This window comes from Odocoileus virginianus, chromosome 1 (assembly GCF_023699985.2).
Source record: "Odocoileus virginianus isolate 20LAN1187 ecotype Illinois chromosome 1, Ovbor_1.2, whole genome shotgun sequence".
Lineage (NCBI taxonomy): Eukaryota > Metazoa > Chordata > Mammalia > Artiodactyla > Cervidae > Odocoileus > Odocoileus virginianus.
Window position 1 is genome coordinate 156281 of NC_069674.1, and position 23324 is coordinate 179604.

General features: G+C 55.9%; 1 protein-coding gene across 1 annotated transcript in view; it reads left to right on the top strand.

The window, feature by feature from the left end:
* The first annotated feature begins 5503 nt into the window (after positions 1-5503).
* The window catches only part of VIPR2 (vasoactive intestinal peptide receptor 2), a 68538-nt gene continuing 50717 nt past the window's right edge, over positions 5504-23324 (top strand). Inside the window, exons 1-2 of the mRNA XM_070477979.1 lie at positions 5504-5697; positions 8433-8532. Of these exons, the coding sequence (XP_070334080.1) occupies positions 5635-5697; positions 8433-8532 (163 nt within the window). The 5' untranslated portion in view covers positions 5504-5634. The remainder of the gene's footprint in view (positions 5698-8432; positions 8533-23324) is intronic.

Below are 23324 nucleotides of genomic sequence, written 5' to 3' on the forward strand. Positions count from 1 at the left end.
CTTATGAGCATGCGAGATGAATGCAATCATATGGTAGTTTCAACATTCTTTAATATTGCTCTTCTTTGGGACTGGAATGAAAACTGACCTTTTCCTGTCCTGTGGCCACTGCTGAGCTTTCCAAATTTGTTGGCATGTTGCGTGTAGCACTTAAACACCACCATCTTTTAGGATTTTAAATAGCTCAGCTGAAAATCCATCACCTCCACTAGCTTTGTTCATTTAAAAAAAAAAAAAATGAGATACTACTATATAAACAGTGTTGCTGTTTAATCACTGTGTCTGACTCTAGTGACCTGATAGACTGTAGCCCACCATGCTCCTCTGTCCACAGGGTTTGTTTGGTTTTTTTTTTTCCATTTATTTTTATTTGTTGGAGGCTAATTACTTTACAATATTGTAGTGGTTTTTGCCATACATTGACATGAATCAGCCATGGATTTACATGTGTTCCCCATCCCGATCCCCCCTCCCCACTCCCTCTCCATCCCGTCCCTCTGGGTCTTCCCAGTGCTCCAGCCCTGAGCACTTATCTCATGCATCCAACCTGGGCTGGTGATCTGTTTCACCCTTGATAGTATACTTGTTTCAACGCTGTTCTCTCTGAACACCTCACCCTCGCCTTCTGACACAGAGTCTAAACGTCTGTTCTGTACATCTGTGTCTCTTTTTTGTCCACAGGGTTTTCCAGGCAAGAATACTGGAGTGGGTCACCATTTCCTTCTCCAGGGGATCTTCCCAACCCAGGGATCAAACCTACATCTTCTGTATAAGCAGGCAGATTCTTTATCCCTGAGCCATTTGGGAAGCCCATTCAAACGTTCGAATGTCCAAAATCCAGAGCACTGGCCTCACTGAATGTTGGGCATGAACATGAACATGAAGCAGCAGAAACTCTCGTTCACTGCTGGCAAGGATGCAAAGTGGTACAGCCACTTCTTATAAAAGCAAATATGGAGTTACCATACAATTCAGCATCCACCGCTCTCAGAAGTTATCCAAATCAGGGGGAAACTTATGTCCACATAAAAACATGCTCAGCAATGTTTTTAGTAGTTTTACTCTATTTTTTATTGCAGTATAGTTAATTACATTGTTGTATTAGTTTCTGGTGTTCAGAAAAACGACTGAGTTATACATACATATATATATTCTTTTTCGTATCTTTCTCATTATAATTTATTACAAGATATTGATTACAGTTTCCTGTGCTACACAGTAGGACTGTATTGTTTTAGCAGCTTTATTCACAATGGGAAGAAACTTGGACGTCCTTCAGTAGGTAAGTGGAGAAATAAACTGTGGTACATACAGATACTGGGAAATTATTCAGCTCTAAAAATAAATGAGCTGTCAAGCCTCCAAAAGACAGGGAGGAACCTTAGGTGCCTGTTTTTAAGTGAAAGTAGCCAATCCGAAGAGGCTGCAAACTATTTGAGTCAACTTCATGCCATTCTGGGAAAGGCGAAACTTGGTGACACTGAACCATGAAGCTCAGTGAATTGGCTCATCGATTTTAACAATGTGCCACTGTGGAACAAGATGTTAATACCGGGAAGTGTGTGGGGAAGGGTGATGGATAGGGCAACTCTGTATGTCCCACTCAGCTTTCCTATGAACACGCACTGCTCTAAAAAATAGTCTGTTTACAAGATCACAACCTTGCAGGTGGGTCCTGCACACCGCACCTCTCTTCCTCTCCTCTTGGGAAGCCTTGATGGCAGGTCTCTTCGCAGATGTTTCTGAAGGTCCCCTGGCGGCAGGACTGAGAGTGATGTCAGACAACGGAGGCAGCTCAGCTCATCATGTCAGTGTGTGAGCCCAAAGACCAACACAGCTGTGATCAAGTCCCCATGTTTAAATTGAGGGGCTGGACCATGCACAGAGTGTGTGACCCCGAGGCCCGTAAGTCCCAGCTCCGGGCCCACCTGCGGGCTGAGTCGCAGTATGGCCCGAGGGAGGCATTCTCAGAGGCGAGGAGGCCTGGGTCTCCGCACTCACTTCTCCAGGACGGAGCGGGGAGTGCTTCCGCAAGGCAGACCCAGTGGAGCTCAGCCCTCGTCCTCCGCAGGGGCAGGCCGGCTCTGAGTCTGGCCGCCCGCCCGCCCGCAGAGTCCCAGCAGGACGCTGTCCTGGCAGCCGCTGCTTCCCCGTTTGGCAAAGCACAGGATGGGCTTGTGTCCTCATTAGCCTGAGGAGGACCATCTGAGAGTCTCCTCCCCGAGAGGACCGTCTGGGGAGGGAGGCTGATCCCATCCAAAGGACCGCCTCTGGGAGCAGCAGGCATCCTGAGAGGCTCCCTCCGTGCAGAGGGGGGCGCCGGTCAGGAGCGGCTTCAGCTCTGCTAGGAAGTGGGACTGCCTGACCCCTCCCCCACCCGCCCTCTGAGCCTGGGGGACCCCCAAGCCTCGAAAGGGGCAGAGGTGAAGCCGGAAAGGAAAGACACCCCGGCCCCGCCCACTGCTGCCCAGCGCTCTGTCTGCAGTCAGGCCCTTCTGGGACTCACCCTCCCTGACGCCCAACCTCAGGCTCAGATCTTCGGGAGAGACCTCTGAACCTAAGGGAAGTGGGGCGCTTTGCCATCCCAGTGCTGAGCTTTTCCATAGCTGGAAAGGAGAGCATCACCAGCAGAAGGCCCAGGACTGCCGGCCGCGTGCAGGGCTGCAGTTAAGGGAGCTTTGCCCTGATTCATCCCCCTCATGGGGCAGGTCACTTATAGTTGAAAATAGGAGAAGCTGGAAACCACCCGGGGCAAATGAGCAGGTCAAGCAGGTCCCTGACCTGTCCTGAGGCCCAAGCGCAGACTGCCCACATTGGCCTGGGCGGCACAGAGCCCAGAGTGGGGTCACAGGGGCACTCCCCCAAGGCAGTACGTCACCTCTGTATACTTGAAAAATGTCTGTGAAGGCTTTCCAGGGCTGGTATTTGGTTTTATCTTCACCATCATTTTCAGAAGTAGGCTGAGCACATATTAGGAATTCCACCACAAAGCCTGGGAATCTAACTCAATCTGACGTTACAAGCACATGTGGGGCACCCACTCTGTGCCACAGGGCAGCCAGGGTGCTGTGGCACCCAGAGGCCAGGATGCCCTGCGCCTACAGGAACCTGCTTCGAGGAAACCAGGAGGCATGCGCCAGGGTCCAAGCTTCGGAGGGTGCTCCCTGCCACCTCAATCCCCCAGTCACAGAGACTTGCAGTGACAGCATCTTTGACTCCCCCGGCTTTTTTAGCAGGAGGAAGAAGTAAACTTTTTACTGAAGTCTAGTCTCCCAGCTTTCAAAGGACGCAGAAAGAGGGACACAGGTGACCACTACGTTTCTTTGTAGGTTCGAGTTAAACGTGCACCTGAGGGTGGGGGCATGTCCCCTCCCCCCAAGCAGATCTAGAGGGAACAGAAGGACCGGGTGGCCTCAGAGTCACATGGTTGTGAAGCTTCTATCCCCCTTTGAACAAAGCGTAAGGTAACAGCATGGCACGTATTTCTGAAGCAATTTCACTTGCTCCTGATTGCAAAGGCCTGCAGCTTCCCTCACTGAATAAATAGGTTTCCAGGCTTCTGGCATGCGGGGCCAGCACACCAGGAGCCAGCCAGCTTCCACCAATGGACAAAGTTCAGCCTGGACACCCAGGGACGCAGCAGAGTGGGAGTGGTGACAGGCAAGGAGGCAGGAGGGCAGGGAAGGCAACTGAAAAGTGTCTCACCAGCTCGGCTCCTCCTGGGGCCTCGGAACTCAGGCGAGCGGGTGCCAGGGCCCACGTGGCCCCGGTCGGGAGAAGCTCAGGAGCGGGAGGCATGGGTTAGGTCCTGGAGACCAGGGCTGGAGCAGGGACCCAGGCTTCCACAGGCATCAGCACAACTGCGCCAGGGGGCTGCCACACCTCAGGGTGCCAGTGCCAGGGCTCTAGAGCCGGGACCACCCGCCCCACCGCATCAGACACCCACAGAGGAGCCCCTCTCCCCACCAGCCCTGAGGACCCACAGACCCTCCCTGCAAGGGGAAGTGGAAAAATTCCTGAAAGAAGGGACATTCACCCAGAAGAAACAGAGTAACCTTCAAACGACACATATAAGTACCACCCATCCCATCATCAATTTTGAATAACAGCCAATCAGAATATAAAGAAACGTGTGCTGTGCATTCACAATGTGTTAACGTTTTCAGTCCTGTGTGAATCAGGAGTGAAGACTGTTCTTCAGGCCCTCAGGCCTCCCACGCTGACCCCCTTCCTTACACAACCCTGGCCCTCAGGCTTCTGCCCAGGCGCTCCCGTGGAGACTCCTGCCCTGCCATCCTGTCTCTCACTCTCTTTCATTTACACGTTCACTTCTCTGGGCCCCTCCTCCTCCCATTTGTCTGCATCTTGTGCTTATCACAGTTTTTCTCCACATCACATTCCCCCGTTTCTGGACCACAAACTCCTACAGAGGGAGACACTGTGTCTTGCCTGCACCTGAGGCAGCTAATGTTTACAGCATGGTATTTACATTCGGATAAATGGTCTACATTCTCAGCGGCCCTCCAGGTGAGGGGCAGGTGTCAGCTTTCTCATTTACAAGGGCACTTGGCCCAAAGTTCACGGCTTGTCCAGCTTCAAATAGTGAGTAAAAGAAATGTCTGCCAAATTGGATCCAGAATGGTTAAGTTTCCAGATCCCAAGCTGCATACCCCGAGTCCAGAGCCTGTCTCTACTACTGATCCCCCCAGACAGAAGAACAGACGGTAGTGATAATGACCAACAGACAACAGACTGATAGATCCATAGATGATAGGCTGAGGACAGAAATACAGATGAAAATTCTCGGCTTCATTTTTCATTTCTAGCGCTTTTCCATTTGCTGAGTAACAACCAGCTCTTAGTCTCGGCTGCTCCTTGCGAAGTTCTGAGGCAGGTGCGGGGTCTCAGGCCCGGGCAGCCCCTGCCCAGCGCCCAGCTCTGCGGCCCGGAGCAGCTGCGCGGTGGGGGGGGAGACAATGACCTGCCCAGCTTGACGCGGGTCTGCCCCCATCGGGACGCCCTCCAAGTGCCTTCGGATTTTTCAGTTGCCCCAACCGACCCACTTGCCCTTTCTGCCAATTTCTTGGGGGTCTTTAGTTTAACACGGAGGACACAGTAGGTGCAAAGGCCGGGAGCCCGGGTCTCCGATAAGGTGGGTCGCTCCAGAGTCGCTCTCCCCTGGCGTCCCCGCTGGCAGCTGGACCGCGCAAGGAGCCCACTTGTGCGTACCCGTCACCCGCGGCTTGGAGGCGGGGGAGGGAGCGAAGGATGGGGGTCACCAGGGAGGGGCCAGGGGCGCGGGGAAGGGGGTACAAGCGGCTGGGGGCGGACCACCAAAGGGAGTGCGGGTGGCGGGAGGCAGTTGCGGGACGTGGGGCGCGGCGGAGACCCAGGCGGCGAAGCCAGCGCGAGGGGAGGGAAGAGAAGGAGAGGCGGGGGCGGGGGGCGCGGGGTGGGGACGGAGTCGGGGGAGGGCGCGGGGGCGGAGCCGGGGCGCCGTGCTCAACCTCCGCCGACCGCCGACCCGGAGACGGCTGCCGGGCTCCGCGCACCGAACTCGGAGCTGGGAGCCGACCCCCGGGCCGCTTCGCTGCGCACGGGCGGCCCGGCCCATGTCCGCGCAGCGGAGCCGGGATGAGGGCGCCCGCGCTGCTGCCGCCCGCGCTGCTGACCTGCTGCGGCTGGCTGCTCGCCCCGGTGAGTGCGCTCGGACCCGCGCCCTCACGACCCGCGGCGCCGACCCTCCCTGGAGGGAGCGCCCCGGTCTCCCGGCTTTACTGCGCCTCCGGGTCCCGCGCGGGGCTGGGCCGAGGCGCGGGGATCGGGGCTGGTCCCGGGGCTCCACCCGCCCTCCGAGCTCGCTGGACGGAGCAGGCCTGCCGGGGACTCTGGACTCACCCTCAGAGCGCGAAGAACCGAAGCCCCAGCCCGGCCCGGTGTAAGACCCGGCCGGGAAGGTGCGTTCGCTCGGTCTGCTCCGCCGTCCCGGGTTTGCTGCGAACAGAACCCAGTGCCTTGCTCGACGTCCCTCCTGGCGGAGCAGGTCCGGGGCCGTGGCGCCCCTCTGGAGTTGGGGACGGGGCTGCGGTCACCTGCGCAGGCTTCTCCTTTCAGAGGGAAATTGGAGTTTGCCTTATCATTAAATACTTCCCTTTCCACCTGCTAGTTCCGGTCACGTTTTTTGTTTGTTTTAGTGTGTGTCAGGGAGACGTGATGTGGCTAAACAAAGTTTCCTTTTGGAAACAGCCTGCTTTGATTTTGTTACCATTATTGAAGCGCACCGGAGGAGGTCATATGCTGAGTGGAAGTTTGTTGAATGAATGCATTTATAGGTTATTTAACTCTCGACGATTCTTCCTCTTATGTGAAGACCCTTAAACCGCAAGCCCGATTTCCTGCTTCTCTCCCGCAGCCTGGAGCCAGTTGGGGTGTACGCGCTTACGCAGTTTACACCGCGGCCAGATCACCGTCTCTATTGACTCATAGCCCCTCTTAAGGTTGCGAAGCCAGGGATGGAGCTATTTAGGGAAAGTCGTCCGTGCTGAGGGTGTTTCCCCTATGCACCTAGCCCACCCCTCAGCGGCGCCAACACCTCCTCAGAGTGAAGGCGAACTGTGGTTTCCTCCCTCAGAGGAATGCTGTGGGAATGAGAGCCTGCCTGCTAATTTCAGTGCGTGAAAGACCTACAGGGATTGTTAAGCTTAATGCTGCTTTAACTTATAGGGTATCCCAAAATAAGGCATCACTGTGCATATTCCAAGAATGTCTGGTATTATGATGTCTTTTAGTACTTTATCAAAAATCCATTTTTTAAGTCAATACAATTTTCCTAATTCTGACATTTAAGTTATTGACTTGTTAATGTATGAAAAATACAACCCGCTTGAAACCAGGAGCTTGTACAGTGGTGGTTGCCCTGTGATGAGGCATGGGAGAGAAAAACAAAGACCAAACTTCACATCTTTTTTTTTTTTTAATGAGGGTAAATGTGGCAAAAGCATTCAGCATTAAGTTTCTGCTCTTAACACTGTCGTGTACACGCTCAGCTGTGTCCCACTCTTTGCGGCTCTGTGGACTCTAGACCACCAGGCTCCTCTGTCCCTGGGGTTTCCCAGGCATTCTTGGAGACCTGGGATGGGAGTGGGTTGCCGCTTCCTCCTTCAGGGGATCTTCCAAACCCAGGGATGGAACCCGAGTCTCCTGCATCTCCTGCCTTGGCAGGCAGATTATTTGCCACTGAGCCACCTGGGAAGCCCCTTAACACTGTCAGGAAATGTAATTTCTGGTTAGAATTCTATTGACTTATTTCAGTGGTAGGATAACTAAACATGTGAGCATGTATGCTAAGTCGCTCAGTCGCGTCTGACTCTGCAGCCCCATGGACTGCAGCCCGCCAGGCTCCTCTGTCCATGGGGATTCTCCAGGCAAGACTACTGGAGTGGGTTGCCATGCCCTCCTCCGGAGGATCTTCCCGACCCAGAGACCAAACCTGTCTCCTGCATTGTAGGCAGAGTCTTTACTCCTCAGCCACCAGGGAAGCCCAATTAAATATAGATGGCCATAATATATGCAAGAGCATGATTCTTTTCAGTAAAAACAAAGTTTTGTTCAGACATGAGAGAGGGGGACACAGCTCCAGCCTACCATGTGAGTACTTATCAGGGATTGGAGATGGTAATAAAGAAAAGAGAATGCTGGGCCTTTGTGAAAATATAGACCAGAGAATATTACCTTCCAAGGCTCAAGCGTATTCAGCTTTGTCTTTTGCACACATTGACAGACAGTGTTAATCATATCTTCGGTTCCATCATCAAGCCTGACGCGAAGTCCCCGCTGCCTCGGGGCTGTGACTGCCCCAGGCCTCTCCCTGCTCACCACCCGTCTTTTTGAAAAGTTTGTTCATACCAGATTCCAAAGTTCAGTTTTGAATGTGACCTGCAGCCTCTAAAAATAAAGTTATTCTATTAGGGCTTTCCAGTGAATGCGGAGGCTGGCCTTAGATGAAGCACGCTGGCGTCTGGGGTTGTGTGCAGCCATTAAGAATGGGCTGATGAGTAAACATGTATTTACTTTGATTAAATCAAGGGCTATGAAATGGAGGACTCGAATATTGAAAGATTATTGGATTAAAGAGCTTTATTGCCGCCAAATTAGTACTGACAACATACGATGTATTGTGTTAGGCAGTTTGCTTTCCTGCCCAGAAGAAAAATTATATCAAGTTTCTTATTTGTTTATTAATTCCTTTACAAAGTAAATAGTGAAGCTTTTTAAAAAAAAAATAACCATGCCAAAATATGAAGGCTATTGCTTTTAAATAAGTGTTAGTTTGGAAGCAGTTTAGAACTGTGAGGTTTAGGGGCTTTTATGTAGAGTTTTTGCTTGCCTTTCCTATTACAGTGGAATTTTCCCTTTCTTTTAACCATGACCAGGTGAGCAGTATTCACCCAGAATGCCGATTTCATCTGGAAATTCAGGAGGAAGAAATGAGATGTGCAGAGCTTCTAAGGACTCAAACAGAAAAACACAAAGGTAAGGCAGATAGCTGCTTGGTGAGACTCTCCCTGGGATGGACAGGCGGACTTGCAAGCAGCTCGCATCTCACTCAGAAAACTGGTGTTTACAGTCACTTGTGTCTTTTTTTTTTTTTTTAAGTCTGCTTTCACTGTTTTTCAATGAACTGCTGGCAAAACTCCTATAGCATTGTGCATAATGGGCAGTGGGGCATGTGTGTTGGGAAGGGCAGAGGGGAAGGGGTCCTTCACATAAACCTTTTAACGTAATAGTTTCCATAATTTGAGACAATAGCAACAGTTATAAACTAATTTGTGACGGTTGTTACGCTTTGCAAAGACAACTCCTTTTCCCGTGGAATGACTATCTATCTGATTTCTTGCATTTTAAATCCTTAGTTACATCACAGATGATTTGGATACAGTTAAGAATGGTGGGAATTTATCAGAAATCAAACAGGGAATTGAGACTTTTGCTTTCTTGAAGAACAGAGCAGTTATGAGTACAGTCAGCTTACTATTTCTCCCAGAAGCAAAGCTGGGGTGATGCACTCCAGCCCTGGGTACCGTCTCCTGTTTGTAAACTCCGAAGGTTCTGGGATAACACCCAGGTCATAAACAGTGGCAAAAACTTCTTGTCCTTCAGCTTTCTTTTTCTTTGTTCTGTGTCATCATTTTATTCTCTTCAAGAAAGAAATTAAAATCAAAGTACAGCCATGTGTTAAGAGCCTGGTGTCTTGCAGACGACCAACAGCGGGAAGTCCCAGGTGTGGGTGTTGTTCTAGATCGGTACTTCCCAGTAGAAGCAGGATGCAAGCCTTATGGGCAGCTTGAGTTTTCTAGTGGCCATGTTAAAATAAGTGACAAGAAACTTAGGACTTTGACAATGGTTTTATTTATCCAAATATGTCCAAATCATTATTTTTCCAACTTGTAATCAATATAAAATATTGATGAGAGATTCTGCTCTTCTTGTATATTGTCTTGGAAACCCAATATGCATTTCGCACTTAGAGTGCATCACAATTTGGACCATACATTTCAGGTATTCACAGGTGGTCTGCACCCAGAGGGGTTCTAAACGGGTTCTAAAATAGCTCTCCTGGGCCCTTTCCTGTCTCCCTAGACCCTCCCCTTCCTCAGCTGAAAAAACGAGGACTCTGGCCCAAGGGCTCCTTCCGGCCTTTGAGATCTGTGGCTGTGCAGTGCACACAGCATCCTGAGAGCCATTCTTCCAAAAGGTCTGGTTGTACTGTCCAGAGGAAGGCAAAACCGGTGGCTCAAACATGGACTCAGGAGCTGTCCTGTAAAAGCCTCGTGTGATTGCTAGCCAGCTACCAGAATCCGTGAAGCTGGGTCTTGCCAGTCAGGTCAGCTTCAGGACAAGACAGCTGCCACAGCCACTGGGGTCTGTTCTTTCGGTGAAAATTAAGAGACTCAGGAGAGCTAAACACTGAGAGGAGACCTGCCGAAACTTTAGAAGCATCTAGTCACAGCGGGGAGCAGGTCTGGTCAGCGCAGCACACAGTCCAGGCCTCCCTCGTGGAAAGTGTGGGCGCGTTCCATCCACCGCATCTGCAGGGGTGACCCTCGGCCTCTGCCCCCTCACGCCGTCATCACTGCACTGTCAGGTTGCTGGACTCCGAGGCTGCTCACATCTGGCATCTACCCCCTGGCATTGACTGGGGGCAGCTGTGAACAGAACCCCTTCTTCTCACGGGGCATCGGCCAGCATTCAGAGGGCAGGCCGAATGCCTCCAGGTCCTGCAGCCCTCACCAGGTACGCTGCCAGGCCCCAACCACAGGCTCTCAATACAGCAGGCACTCCTGGCGCGGGAACCGGGGAGGATGCGACCCCTGACACAGGGGCAGACTGAATTGGAGCCAGTTTATCACCACAGATAAACACTCGGCCCCTCCCGCCTCGCAGTCACCAGGGTGGCCCCCCCTCCCAACCCCTCGCTGTCTGCTCTGTTTGGGGGTGGCTCCTGAAACACCAGCTAGTGTTTCCTCCTGAACACTCCTCATCTCCCACACTCACCAAGAGCGTGCTGCTGACGAGAGAGAGCTGGCCCAGCAGGAGGCAGGGAGCATTCATTCCTGGGAGACGGGCCGTGACTTTCCCTCATGGAGACGCCTCCCAGCTGGCCAGGGTTATTGGGCGTCGGGAGGGGTGCCTGCAGGTCTGTGCCCACGACTCACCCTGACGGACGCGGGCCCAGGAGAGCAGGGTGAGGCAGGAGAGCAGGGTGAGCAGGAGGCGTGGTCCTCAGCCAGCTCTCTTTCATAAAAAGACCTCCCGTCTGGTTGGCCCAGGTGGGTGGAGCGTGGCCTTAAGCAGCGCGACAGCTCACGAGTGTGAGCCGGGGCTGTGCAGCTGAGTGGGGTAACATTTGGCCACGGGGCCTTGGGAATGTCCCTCACCCCTGCTTGTTGCTGTGAAGAAACGCGGGCACCAAACCTCAGAAATGCAAACTTGAGGTCCCTGTCATTCAGTCACTTGGTGGTGTCCAACTCTTTGAGACCTCATGGACTGCAGCACACCAGGCCTCCCTGTCCTTCACCATCTCCCGGAATTTGCTCAAACTCACATCCATTGAGTTTGTGAAAATATTCCAATTCTTAAAAGTTTGCAACGAGTACTTTTTAAAACATTCTGTGGGAGCAGGTGGACCTGCTGTGCGGATGCTGCCTGAGCTGCCGGCTGCTCTGCCGGGACCACGGGCCGGGCCGGCCCTGCTTGGAGAGCTGCTCATGGTGCGGAGACGGGCCAGGGGTTTAACGCAGTCCTCGGGCTCAGCCCCCGCAGGCTCTGCTGTCTGGCTCCGCGTTCCTCAGAGGGACCTCACGGGGCACCCTGGACGTGCTGCTGGGAACGTGGACGGCACAGCCTGTGCAGACTTGGTGTCGGCTCGAGCAGAGAGGATGGGGGCGAAGGAGACGAGGGCCCTCCCGTTTGGCGTCGGGGGAAGGTGGCACTCGGTCTTTCTGCAATGACAAGCGCCAGTCCTTCGGTGTTTTCTTTACCGAAGGCTCTCATTTCACTGTTAGCTCGAGAGGAAAACCACCTGCCAGAGCGCTCTCACCCTGGCTCACGGGAAGAGCCTGCGGCCCCGCTCTGCCCCCAGAGGGGGAGGCCAGCCAGGGAGCCTGCCTGGCACCCCGCTTCCTGCAGAGAGAAGCAGCTTGTGTTCCGAATTCCCATCTTTTCCTTGTTGCTCTTTGAAATGTGTGTAGCTCGAATACCAAGGATATAAATAGTAATGAGTTACCAGAATAAAGATACTACAGACGAGGTAAACCGGGAGCTGAGCGAAGGCCTCCTCGCCGAGTGGGATGAGACGGACTCCAGTATCCACAGTGAACGTCAGAGCAGACACAGGGTCTGTAGAAGCTGCGAGAAAGCGGCGTGAGACAGCACCCGAAATGGCAAAAAAAAAAAAAAAAAAAAAACCTAGTTTTCAATTCTGGTGACGTAATTTGTGTAAGTCTAAGAAGGAAACCCTTTTATTACATGTTGGATCTAAAACAAACACAAACAAACCAACACAGAAATGTAGACAAAAACCAATTTCAGTTCTAAACCTCTTTAACAGATTCACTTGTAAAAAAGAAAAGTTTAGGAGGTATTTAGAGCTTTGTGACTTAATACTGATTCAGCATGAAGACTGACCTAGTCCTGCCCGTGAGGCTCAGGCCACAGAAGCCTGGAAAACAGCTCACAGCCGCTCTGTCCCCGCCCACACCGCCAACCATGGGGGCGGCCCTGAGTCAGCGCTCCTCTCTGCCCGCGTCCCCGCCTGTGCCCGGTCTCCTGGGACCTTCCCTGTGACTTTGCATCATTTTTGCCCTCATTTTGGGAGGAGGAACGGGGCAGCTCCACGGTCTGAGCCGTCTCTTGAAGGTTCGTGGCTGTGCAGGCTTTGAGGACAAGCGGTAGCTTAAACCAGGGCCCCAGGTGGGGCTAGACTAGCAAGCTTCCTGCTTTTGACTTCTCTAAACAAAGGATACTGGGCTGATTTTGATTCACTCTTCGAAAGCCATGGCGGGTTTGGGTTTGCGCCCCTTCGAGCTCACGGGCGGTCCTGGCCCATCCTGGGCACCTGCAGAGGGCGCAGGCCCTGGCAGGTTGGCTGTCGGAGACGGCTGCTCCAGGCAGAGCGGGCTGTGGGTGACATGCTCTCACTCCCATGGGTGCCCTTTACCCTGAGCCCCACGAGCTGCCGAGGAAGGCCCGGGGCGGTGTGTCCTGCCTGAGGAGCGTGAGCTGGGGACCCCGCGGTCACAGGAGATGCGGGTGTGCCCGCCCGTCCTCCGCCCCACAGAAGACGCCCTCTGGTTACGGCGATCAGCCCCAGGGCCCCGCACCGTCTGCCAAGCCCGCTGCCCCACACTCGTCCTCAGGGAGGGTCTGGAGCAAGGCTGTCCGTGCCCCTCCCAAGGCGCATCCACGCCGTCTGCCCAGCTCAGGGGCGAGTCCCTGCAGGGTGGCCGTCCGCAGCCTCGGGCAGCGGCTCCAGCGTGTGCTGCTGGCCCCTCTGCCGCGCGGTCCGCTGTCCCTGCGGCCACAGGTCCTGCCCGGCACGTGGTGTTGCCGCCCTCCTGGGGATGGCCAGGCGTGCCCTGTGGTGTGCCGGGCCAGGCCCCCTCTGCGCTCGCCAGCCTCCCAGCACCAAGGCACCTGCCATGGGGCCATCCCATCTGCTGACCCAGAAGCAGGTGTGCAGACCCCAGCTGATAGCAGACGGAAGGCCCTGAGCATCCTCTCTCTGGACAAGGGAGGGGGACGTCCACCCAGCAGGCACAGGGCGTCCCGGTCTTGATGCTTGCAGGGGCCCTCAGCCACCTCCCCAAAGTGAGGACACAGGAGAGGACCGCCAGTCTCTCGCCCAAGCTGGTGGCTCCCTGGACCCTGAGCCCAGCGCTCTTCATAAAACTGTACTTGGCACCTCAGTGAGAGAGGTGTGCTTCAGACCAGGGTTTTCTTCCCTCCCAAGCCTGCTTCAAAGCTGATGGGCCTTGCCCTGAACCCCCACAGCTGCCTCTGTTCATCTGTTATCTGCACCTCTGTTCAGGTGCCCCCTTGGGATGAGGACCCTACCTGGCCACTCACGATGACATCGCCCTGCTGGGGTTTGGGGCAGCGTGTGGCTTTGATGAGTCCTTCCTGGCTGACTGTCCTCACTACGCGCCTGGTGCTCTGCGTGTCCACAGGGGCCATCGGAGGCCCCTGGGGTTCAGCTACAGGCAGAGACCCCATAGTGAAGCCGCTGAACCAGGGCCCAGGGCGCCCCAGACACCTGCCCCTGGACTCCACCCTGGCTGTGAACTGTGAGGGGCTCCTGCAGCCCGAGAACTGACCCTGATAAGTCGCCTCTTCTCCACCCCAGGGAAGGGCTGCTCCCACTTCTCAAGTCATCTGTGGCTTCTTACAGCTCCTTCCTTCCCTGCAAGGAAAGGACTGAGGCCGGTCTGAGCAGACACGGAGGGTGAGGCCAGGCTGCCCGGGCCCGCTGCCCCAGTGACAAGGACAACATGTGCCCCCTGCTGTCCCTCTGCTCGAGACCCGCCCTGCGCGAAGCACCAAAGGTCGCCGGGCAGGTGGCGGGCAGGTGGGGGGTGGGTCAGGCTTGTCCCCAAGCTTGGAGAGCTGGGCAGGCCACGGAAGAGGCCACGTGGCTGGGGACACGGTCGGCCGTGGAGCAAGTGGAGTGAGCGGGTGGAGGGGGGATGGCAGAGGCGCCCCAAGGCCTGAAGCTGCAGACGGGCGGGGTGAGAGGATCCAGCCCCTCCCTGGGGGGCAGCGCGGACCCCGGAGGCCTGGCAGAGCAAGAAGAAGGGCCAGGAGGAAGGCAGGAGGCCGCCCGCCAGGTGGGACCATGCACGGCCGTGGGCCCCGGAGGCCGGAGGAGTGACCGAGGGCCAGCCCGAAGGGTGTGGCCCAGAAGAAGGAGGGCAGGGAGAGGAGGGTCCCAGGCTTCGAGGTCAGCAGGACGTGTCCCTGGGCAGCAGCCTGAGGATGCTCGAGAGGCGCCCCTTGCCCCGGCCACGCCCGCAGCCCCGCCCGCCTCCCAGGAGGGCGGCCCCACGGGAGGCTGGTCTGAGCAGCCCAGCGTCCAGTCCCGGGGGCACGATCGGCTGAGCGGCTGCCGGGCCGTGTGAGGATGTCTTGTCATAACACTGCGAGATGGATGTCCCGGGACCATCCCGGGATGGCGCCCAAGTGCTGCTCGTAAATCCACGGAAGATCGCCCTGGGAGTAACATGGCAGGACTCCCGACGCTCCAGCCACAGCCCATCAGCTGAGTCTGGCCTCCCGTGGGACGCGGCTTGGCTCTGCCCACCCGGGAGCTTGTGCGGCACCAATAACACCCCAAGGGCTCAGACACCAGAGGGAAGGTTGTTGAGGATTTGTACAGAGGACAGCAGGTGAAGGTGCGGCGTCTGCACAAGCTTAGCTCTCTACCAGTTCTCCTGGGCTGACCTGCTGCGGGGCCTCACCAGTCTCCTGATGGTCTGGTCCTGGTGCTGTGGGAGGAGACACTGACTCAGGCGGATTTCCACTCAGCCCTCAGGCAGGCAGGCCTGCCGGGACACCCACCACAAGCACCGCGTTTGCTCAGCTCAGCATGGGGGACATTTTGATGTTTGGGGTTGATTAGATTCAGCATATTTGTTAAATAGCTTCAAAGTGAACTCCTGTACATTTCTTTAAAAAAAAAAAAATCCTTTTGTTCAGTTAACAGCTTTGGTTAGTTCTGCGTGTTGAGTCTTTCTTTAGCATTAGTTCAGGTCCCAGAATATGACTCCCAACTATGGAATTCACCTGAACTGAAACTTTGCCACTTCCATATTTGAAATTCCAAAGTGATTCAATCAAGACACCGTCTGGTGGCATTGTCCCCCAAAATGGCATTTCCCAGACCTTGGTTCGTAGACCTTGCCTCCAATTACCAAGGTCATGGCAGCACCCTAATTAGACTGAGTATTGGGATATCCAGGAGGCGTCTGCAGAATGAGGTCCCCGTAAAGCCCTCCAAACACATTTAGAGCTGGAGCACTGTTGTGGAGCCTGGCTTCACTCCTGTATAAAGTCCAGGCTTCTGCACAGGTGGCCTAGGAAGCAGTGTGGCTCTGGGTCAAGGTCCACACCCACTGGGTTGTTTCTCTGTGGCCCAAAGTCTTGGTCTGCAGTGTGGACTTGGAAGAGCCAGCCCCAGGCTGGTGCCTTTGTTGACTTGTGAATTGGTGCTGTTCCTGCTTCAGGACGACCTGGAGAGACCCTCCCGGCCCAGCGCCTCCACCAGGCCCCTCGGGCAGCCTCAGGACCAGTGACGCTCAGTGATTTCTTTTCTCTTTTGGAGACATGAACGCTCATCACTACAGGTGTGAAGAGTCCGAGGCTATAGCTGGTCCCAGAGCTGTGCTGAGTCATGAAGAAGGTCCAGTCCGTTTGTGGAAGATGAGTGCTCCGTCTCCGTCTGCACGGGCAGAGGTTGTCATCTCGCCCTGAGCCTGTTCTGTGAGTGCCTACCGCATCTTGATTGGAGCAGCCCGCTCCCAGCACGTGGCTGCCTTCACTGGCACTGACATCTCTAGAAGTGCACCTCCCGACACGGGCTGTTATTACTGCTGGGGGGCTGTCCCCTCAGAAGTCTGCTTTCCTCTCCGCTTCTGCCCCTGGCAAGTGCTGCTGTCATCGCCCATCACGGCAGTTCCAAAAAGACGTTTGGCTCCATGTCCAGCTGAGGGAATGCGTGGAAATAGTGCTCCTTACACCACTGCAAGTATTTGATAACAAAGGGTGTAAACATGTATCCTTAGAACAACAGAAGGCGTCCTCCATCTGGGAGAGCTAGGTCATCGCTGTTAGTGTTGAGGTTAACTGGGTTCTCTGCAGGACGTCGGGAAACAGGCGTTTGTAGTTGGACACCTGGACAGGCCGCACCGAAGACGCCCAAGGGCGAATCCGAATCTGAAGGAGGGGCTGGCAGGCTGGCGTCTCAGAGTCTCCAGGTCCAGTGTAAGGGTCCCCAGGGATCGTCGTGTCACCATCTGCGGGGCTGGGGGTCTGAACCCACTCAGCATCACATCCACTCCCTTGGTGCACGCTAAGACCTCCAGGCGCAGGGGCTGAAACGTGGGGCATTCCGGGCCGCTTCTCCGGGGGTACCTTCTGCATCTCAGCCTTGAAAACCCTGGGGTCAGGAGGCAGACTCTGGGGTCCTTCCTGTGCTGTGTGGCCTGAGAGTCGAGGGTGGGAGTGTTCTGAGAGGTGGTCTCAGCAGGCAGTCAAGGTGAGGTGGCAGTGAGGATGTGGGGAGGTTTCCGCTGATCCTGAGCACAGCCGCCCTGTGAAGGGGCCGGGCTCGACCAGGGCTGAGGATGGAGCCTCCGCGGAGCCCCACTTTGGCCGCAGGCACGCAGCAAGTTTGACCAGAGACAGAGGCCCTGCAGATGGCCTGCGGCCTCTGGCCGCACTGCTCTCCGCACCCTGGGAGAGGTGGGAGGGTCTGGGCCGCCCCAGCTGCCTCTGGGGCCTCTTTCGAATCCCAGGTGCCTATTGGCCTGGGGAAGCCCTTTGGGCAGAGTTGTCCCAACCCCGGGGGTCTCGAAGGCTGGCCTGGATTTACCTGCAGACAGTGGCAAATCACATGCTCACCGTGCACCCGGAGTGGGGCCCTCAGGTGGCAGGCAGTTGGGAAGTGGCCTGTTTGGTGAATCGGGTCAGAACAGGTGAGCAGGTTCACAGAGAAGCACAAACCCTTTTACTTGGGTTGACCAAGAGTTTCGTTCGAGTTAAAGCTGGCTGGGGGGCGGGGGGGGTGGGGGGGGCAGCCAAACAAACTTTTTGGCCAACCCAATTTAAAAAGGTTTTTTCCCAACTTCAGTTGGTGAGACAGTCCATCAACGTTCAGTTATTTACATTGATAGCAGACGGGGGTCACTGGGAGCCCAAAGCAGATCAGTGGCTCTGAGGGCTAAAATGAAGATAACTCCTTCCTTTAAAACTGTTCAATCAGAGTTTCAGAGTGTGGAGGACCCCTGGCAAACCTCCTGGGTCGGCACAGCCCCCTGCATGGGGGTGCTGCCAAGCTGCGTCTGCACAGGGCGGCTGGGGTCCTACTGTAACGAGGGTGGTTTCACCGTCGGCCCAGCCGGCAGTGACCGTATCTGTGCTGCCGCCCCAGCAGTGTTCGTCTGGCAGTTTCTCTTTTCCTGCGGGAATGCAGAGTCCTCACCTTCAAGGAATAAAAATAAGTAAGCTACACAAGAGCGGCCGCACTTCAGGCTCTGAGACGGGTCCCGTGAGAGCACCCCGAGGCCTCTCCTGGTGTACAGCGTCCTCTGCCCCGTGCACTCTGCTCGTGGGCTCAGCGGCAGGTGCATGAGGCCTGGGGCACCTCACCCCCCGGAGACCCTGGCTGCCTCTCTCCAGCCGGGACCCAGGATCCCACATTGCCCCGGCTACTCCAGAGCCAGGCCAGGCTCTGCAGGCCAAGGGACTGTGACTTTCCCTACTGTCTTCATGAGCAGTTTTCCAGCAGTGAGGCTGCCCTTTCTGTGTGACTGACATCCGTGTAGTCGGGTGTTGCAAAGGAGGCGTTGGGTGTCCAGCACGTGTCAGCACTTCTGCACTTGCTGCGCCAGCTTGTAAAGGACACGTTCCGTGGACATGCCCACGGAGCTGCGGGCCCTGACCCTGGGGCCCTTCTGCCTGCGCCTCCAGACATTAAGCAGCAGATCAGTCACCTCACAGAGTGTCCCACATTCCGGTGCGTTTCGGTGCGTCCTTCCAACCCCTGTCTCCTTACAGCAGCTTGGACCTGAAGGCTTGAGGAGATTCAGATCAGACCCTCTGGGAAGAGCGGATGCACGTGACGTGTGTGCTCGTGGGGTCCCCACACTGGTGACCGATGTGTCCCTCAGTATCCCATTACACTGTCTAGCCACTTGGGTTTAAGTGGCCTCCAGATCTTGAACACCAAGTTCTTTTTCCCTGCAGTTGGCTGGTGGTCTTTGGAGCTGCTCGTCTTTCCCAGCCTTTCCCCCATCCTGTTCCTGATTCACACTTGAACCAGTCTGTCTCAGGGTCCAAAATGTCAGCTTTTAAAGTTCTAACCACTCTTTGCACATATCAGTTAGCATTCTCTGTAAAGAAGAGCTTCTCCTCATCATTCAGGAAAGAAGTGCAGTTCCTTCTAGAAGAACAGGAAACAAGTCCAATCACCTGGGGGGCACCTACTAAGGACTTACTAACTAGAGCTAATCAGACGGTTATGTCATCACTCCTTGTTTGTATCACAAGTAAGTGGATGTTGGAATATTAGGTAGCCATTAAAAGTGTGGCACACTGCAGAAAATACAGGAAAAATAGGAGACGTATATTGTTGAGAAAGCAAAGAACACAGCACACAGGACATCCTGTTTTTCTGAAAGGAAAGCACATCACCTCTCTGTGTCCATGGCCCACAGAGTATAGGATCTATAGGATGTTGTGTAGGATGTTGTGTAGGATGTTGTGTAGGATGTTGTGTAGGATGTATAGGCTGATGTATAGGATGTTCTCAGGCCCTGAAGGGAGCAGGAACCAGGTGCCCATGAGCAGCCAGGAGGAGGCCACTCCGAGGGGTGTTTCCCCAACACTCACAGCATGGAAGCAGAGGGGCAGCACTGTTTGGGGAGCAGGTGTCTTTGGGGAGGGTCCGTGGAATACCCTGTGATTTCTGCCCCCCTGTGGAGGGAAGGGAGGCCCCCCGTCCCAGGGGATGCAGGGGTGAGAGGTGGCTGGAAGCCCCCCCACCGTGCAGCTGGCAGGGGGGTCTGCTGGGTCTGTAACTGTCCTTCGTCTGGGAGGACGGCCACCAGAGCAGGGCCCAGGAGGGTCAGGGCCAATGCTTGGGGTGAGGAGCCCCTGGGCCGTGGGAGGTAGAGGTGCCAGATTCTGTGAGGAGCCTAGAAGACCATCACCAGCAGAGTGGCCCCAGCCTGCCCTTGGCCCCCCACCAGCCTGAAATAAACCGGGGTCAGGGAGGCGCGTTCACTAGGAACCAGGCTGCATCTTGGAGCAGGGGCCGTGGGGGCCCACTCCACCTGTGGCATGACATGCCGTCAGACAGGACTAAACGGAGCAGGCATGGGCTCCCAGTGCCACTCACCTCTCCCCACATCTGGACTAACGTCCGTGCACACACACACCCAGGGTGTGTACAGCGCTCATAGTTTAAGATCGCACACCTGGAAGGTTTTGTAGGATTGTAAGGGCATCTCCACCAAGGGCTGAGACGTTCTGAGTGGACAGAGGCTGGTGTCGCAGGAAGTGGCCTGCGTCCCAGGGGCCTTAAGACTCCTGAGGCTCTCTAGGTGTGGACCCCCGTGTATGAGGCAGAGTGCCTCGAGGGGTCAGCGGGTCCTCCCGGCTCTGACATCCTCCGGTCCTTTCAGTGAGCCCCACCTGGCCCTGCCCCACAGTCCTTGTTCTCCAGCCAGAGCCCTAGCACTTGTTTTCAAAGGCTCACGAGGAGAAGGACAGACGCAGTGAGGAAACGTGACCATCATTCTTAACGCGCTCTGTTCCCACTGGGAGACGTCTAGTAACTAGTGTGGCCCGAATCACCCCAGACTGGAACTCGGGACGAGAGCAGCCCTGGCATCAGAGCTGTCCCGCGGCTCCGACCAGCCAGCGGGTCTCCCGTCCTCGGCCCGGCGGTGGGCTTGTGGCCCTCATGGGGGTGGCCCCGCAGGAGCGCCAAGGTCGGGGGCCCTGGGGGCCACTCACCACCCAGGAGGCCCAGGTGGGTCAGCAACACTCCATCTGGCCCAGGCCGAGTCTACCAGCCTTGTGCTGCCACTGATGGCCAGGGCAAAAGCCGCCTTGCCAGGCTGGGTGCCCGCTGGGTGTCTACCCTGCCCCGCCCCAGACAGGTCACACAGAGGCGCTGCAGGCGGGGCCAGGGGGGCTCCAGCAGTGCGGGCCCCGCCATGTCACTCAGTCAGTCCAGTCACTCAGTCATGTCCAAATCTCTGCACCTATGGACCGCAGCACGCCAGGCCTCCCTGTCCATCACCAACTCCCAGAGCTTACTCAAACCTATGTCCACTGAGTCAGTGATGCCATCCAACCATCCCATCCTCTGTTGTGCCCTTCTCCTCCTGCCTTCAATCTTTCCCAGCATCAAGGTCTTTTCAGTTGAGTCAGCTCTTCACATCAGGTGGCCAAAATATTGGAGTTTCAGCTTTAACATCAGTCCTTCCAATGAACACCCAGGACTGATCTCCTTTAGGATGGGCTGGTTGGATCTCCTTGCAGTCCAAGGGACTCTCAAGAGTCTTCTCCAACACCACAGTTCAAAAGTGTCAATTCTTCGATGCTCAGCTTTCTTTATAGTCCAATTCTCACATCCATACATGACTACTGGGAAAACCAAAGTTTTGACTAGACGGACCTTTGTTGGCAAAGTAATGCCTCTGCTTTTTAATATGCTGTCTAGATTGGTCATAACTTTTCTTCCAAGGAGCAAGCGTCTTTTAATTTTGTGGCTGCAATCACCATCCACAGTGATTCTGGAGCCCTGCAGGGTAACAATATACAGCCTTGATGTACTCCTTTCCCAATTTGGAACCAGTCTGTTGTTCCATGTTCAGTTCTAACTGTTGCTTCCTGACCTGCATACAGGTTTCTCAGGAGGCAGGTGAGGTATTTCCATCTCTTGAAGAATTTTCCACAATTTGTTGTGATCCACACAGTCAAAGGCTTTGGCACAGTCAGTAAAGTAGAAGTACATGTTTTTCTGGAATTCTCTCGCTTTTTCGATGATCCAGCAGATGTTGGCCTCCACATACATATCCATGAGCTGAGACTGGGGAGCCACCCCCGCCCAGCTCCCTGGGTCTCAGGATGAGATGAACTTCTGAGGGCAGAGCCAGCCCCCGGGCGTGGCATGCTGCCCCCTGTTGCTCTCAGAACTCCTCCTGGGCAGCCCTTTCCCCAGCGGGCTCACGTGATGAGGTGGTCATCGGGCACAGACCCCCAGGTCTGCGGAGGTGTTGGGAGTCCGTGTTGCTATCACTCCAGGAGGTGCCCCACGGCCACTCTGGGCTCCCTGGGCCACGCAGACCCTGGTACCTGCCACATAGGCCTCTGGCGCTCCCCCACCCCCCCCACCCCCCCCCCCCCCCGTTTACAGGGGAAACCAGGCTTGCAGAGCTGCAGGGGTTCCACGCCCACCTCCCTTCCTGTGCTGGGCGGCGGTGGGGCTGCATCAGTGCCTGAACTGCTAAGTACCATCTCGGGGCTGTGGGGCCACCCTGGGTCTCTGGCTTGGTGGCCTGGGATGGGACCCAGGAACTTTCTGGCAAGTTCCCAGGGGCAGCAGCCCCGGGACCCTCATCAGCACCTGTACTCGTGACCTCAAGGTCCCATCTGGCGCCTGCCCTGCAAGACAGTGGGTCTGAGCCCTGGGTGCACGTGAGAACCTCCAGGAACCTTAAAAATTGAGCCGCGCCAGAGGGAGAATCAAAGCAGGACTCAGTGTGGGCAGTAACAGCGAGTCCCGGGGTGAGGGGTGGGAAGGACCTGGCACGCTGTCCACTGCCCCTTGGCGGCCCCACCACCCGCCTGGACTGGGGGAGACCTGCCCTCTGATGGTGTTGTCCACGGGCAGACGCAGGGCAGTCCCAGAGCTCCGGCCTCCTCCCTGGTCGCTCAGGCGAGCCTTAGAGACCTTGTCATTCTGGCCACAGTACATTCCACACAAGGTCTGGCCAGAGAGCAAGAAGTGCTGTTTCTCTGGCTTCTCTGAGCAAGGCCAGCCCATCGAGGGGACACCCCGGGCCTCATGGGCCCTGCCATCCGTGGACTGAGGTTCAGTTCAGTTCGTCTCAGAGTCCGGGGGCACTTCTAGCACGTGCCTGCAGCGTCTGATTCCGGCCGCTGGTGACTTCAACTTTAAACTAAACCTATGAACGGAAGGTGGTACTGGTGGCCCTAGCTGCTGCCAGACCTCGCACCTTAGTGCCGGAAATAGGCACATTTCATTTTCCTTTCCCACATCCCTGGTCCTTTAGCCCCTTCCCCACACCCCATCTGGAGCGAGGTGACCGGGGTGCTGGTCCCTCTGCCCCCTGCTGGTCTGCCAGGCTGTGGAGTGGAGTCCCTCCCCGGCTCTCCTGGTGGGGGTGGGACCCTCCTCCACCACCCCATGCCTGCCGAGCACCTCCCCCCGCCCACCCGGGCACCTCCCTGCTGCATAGGTACCTCCAGTCTGCCGGGGTCCCTGGGTACCCGCGGTCCCGCTGCCGTGCTCTCTCTCTCTGCCTTGGTGTTGGCTGGGGACTGGATTCCTCTCCCAGCAACAAGGATGGAGCAGAGCCCGGCCTCTGCTGGGGACGCCCCAGGAGCCTCACCCAGAGAGGGTAGGCAGCCATGTCCGTGCAGTCAGAGCCTGCCTTAGACTTCAGCCCTCAGCCCCCGAGTCAGTGCCCGGGGCCGTCCTCTGTCCACACGCTCACCCGGACTCAGACGCGCCTCTGGCTCTGTGTCCAGGGCCCCCACCACAAACCACCAGTGGGGACATGGCCTACAGGGGTCAGGGCGGTGGTGGCCAGACGGGGTTCTGTCCCTGACCTCCCCGTGTGCACCCGGGAGCAGGAGACACAGTGCCTATGAAAGCTCTGCCGAGAGAAACTGCGAGACCTGAGTAGTGACACTCACGTGGTTTTCTGGAAAGTGATGTTTATGTCATTGAAATAATGAGAAGATAAATCCAGGACTCAAAACAACACAGATACCCTCATCTGTGGTAGTGTGAC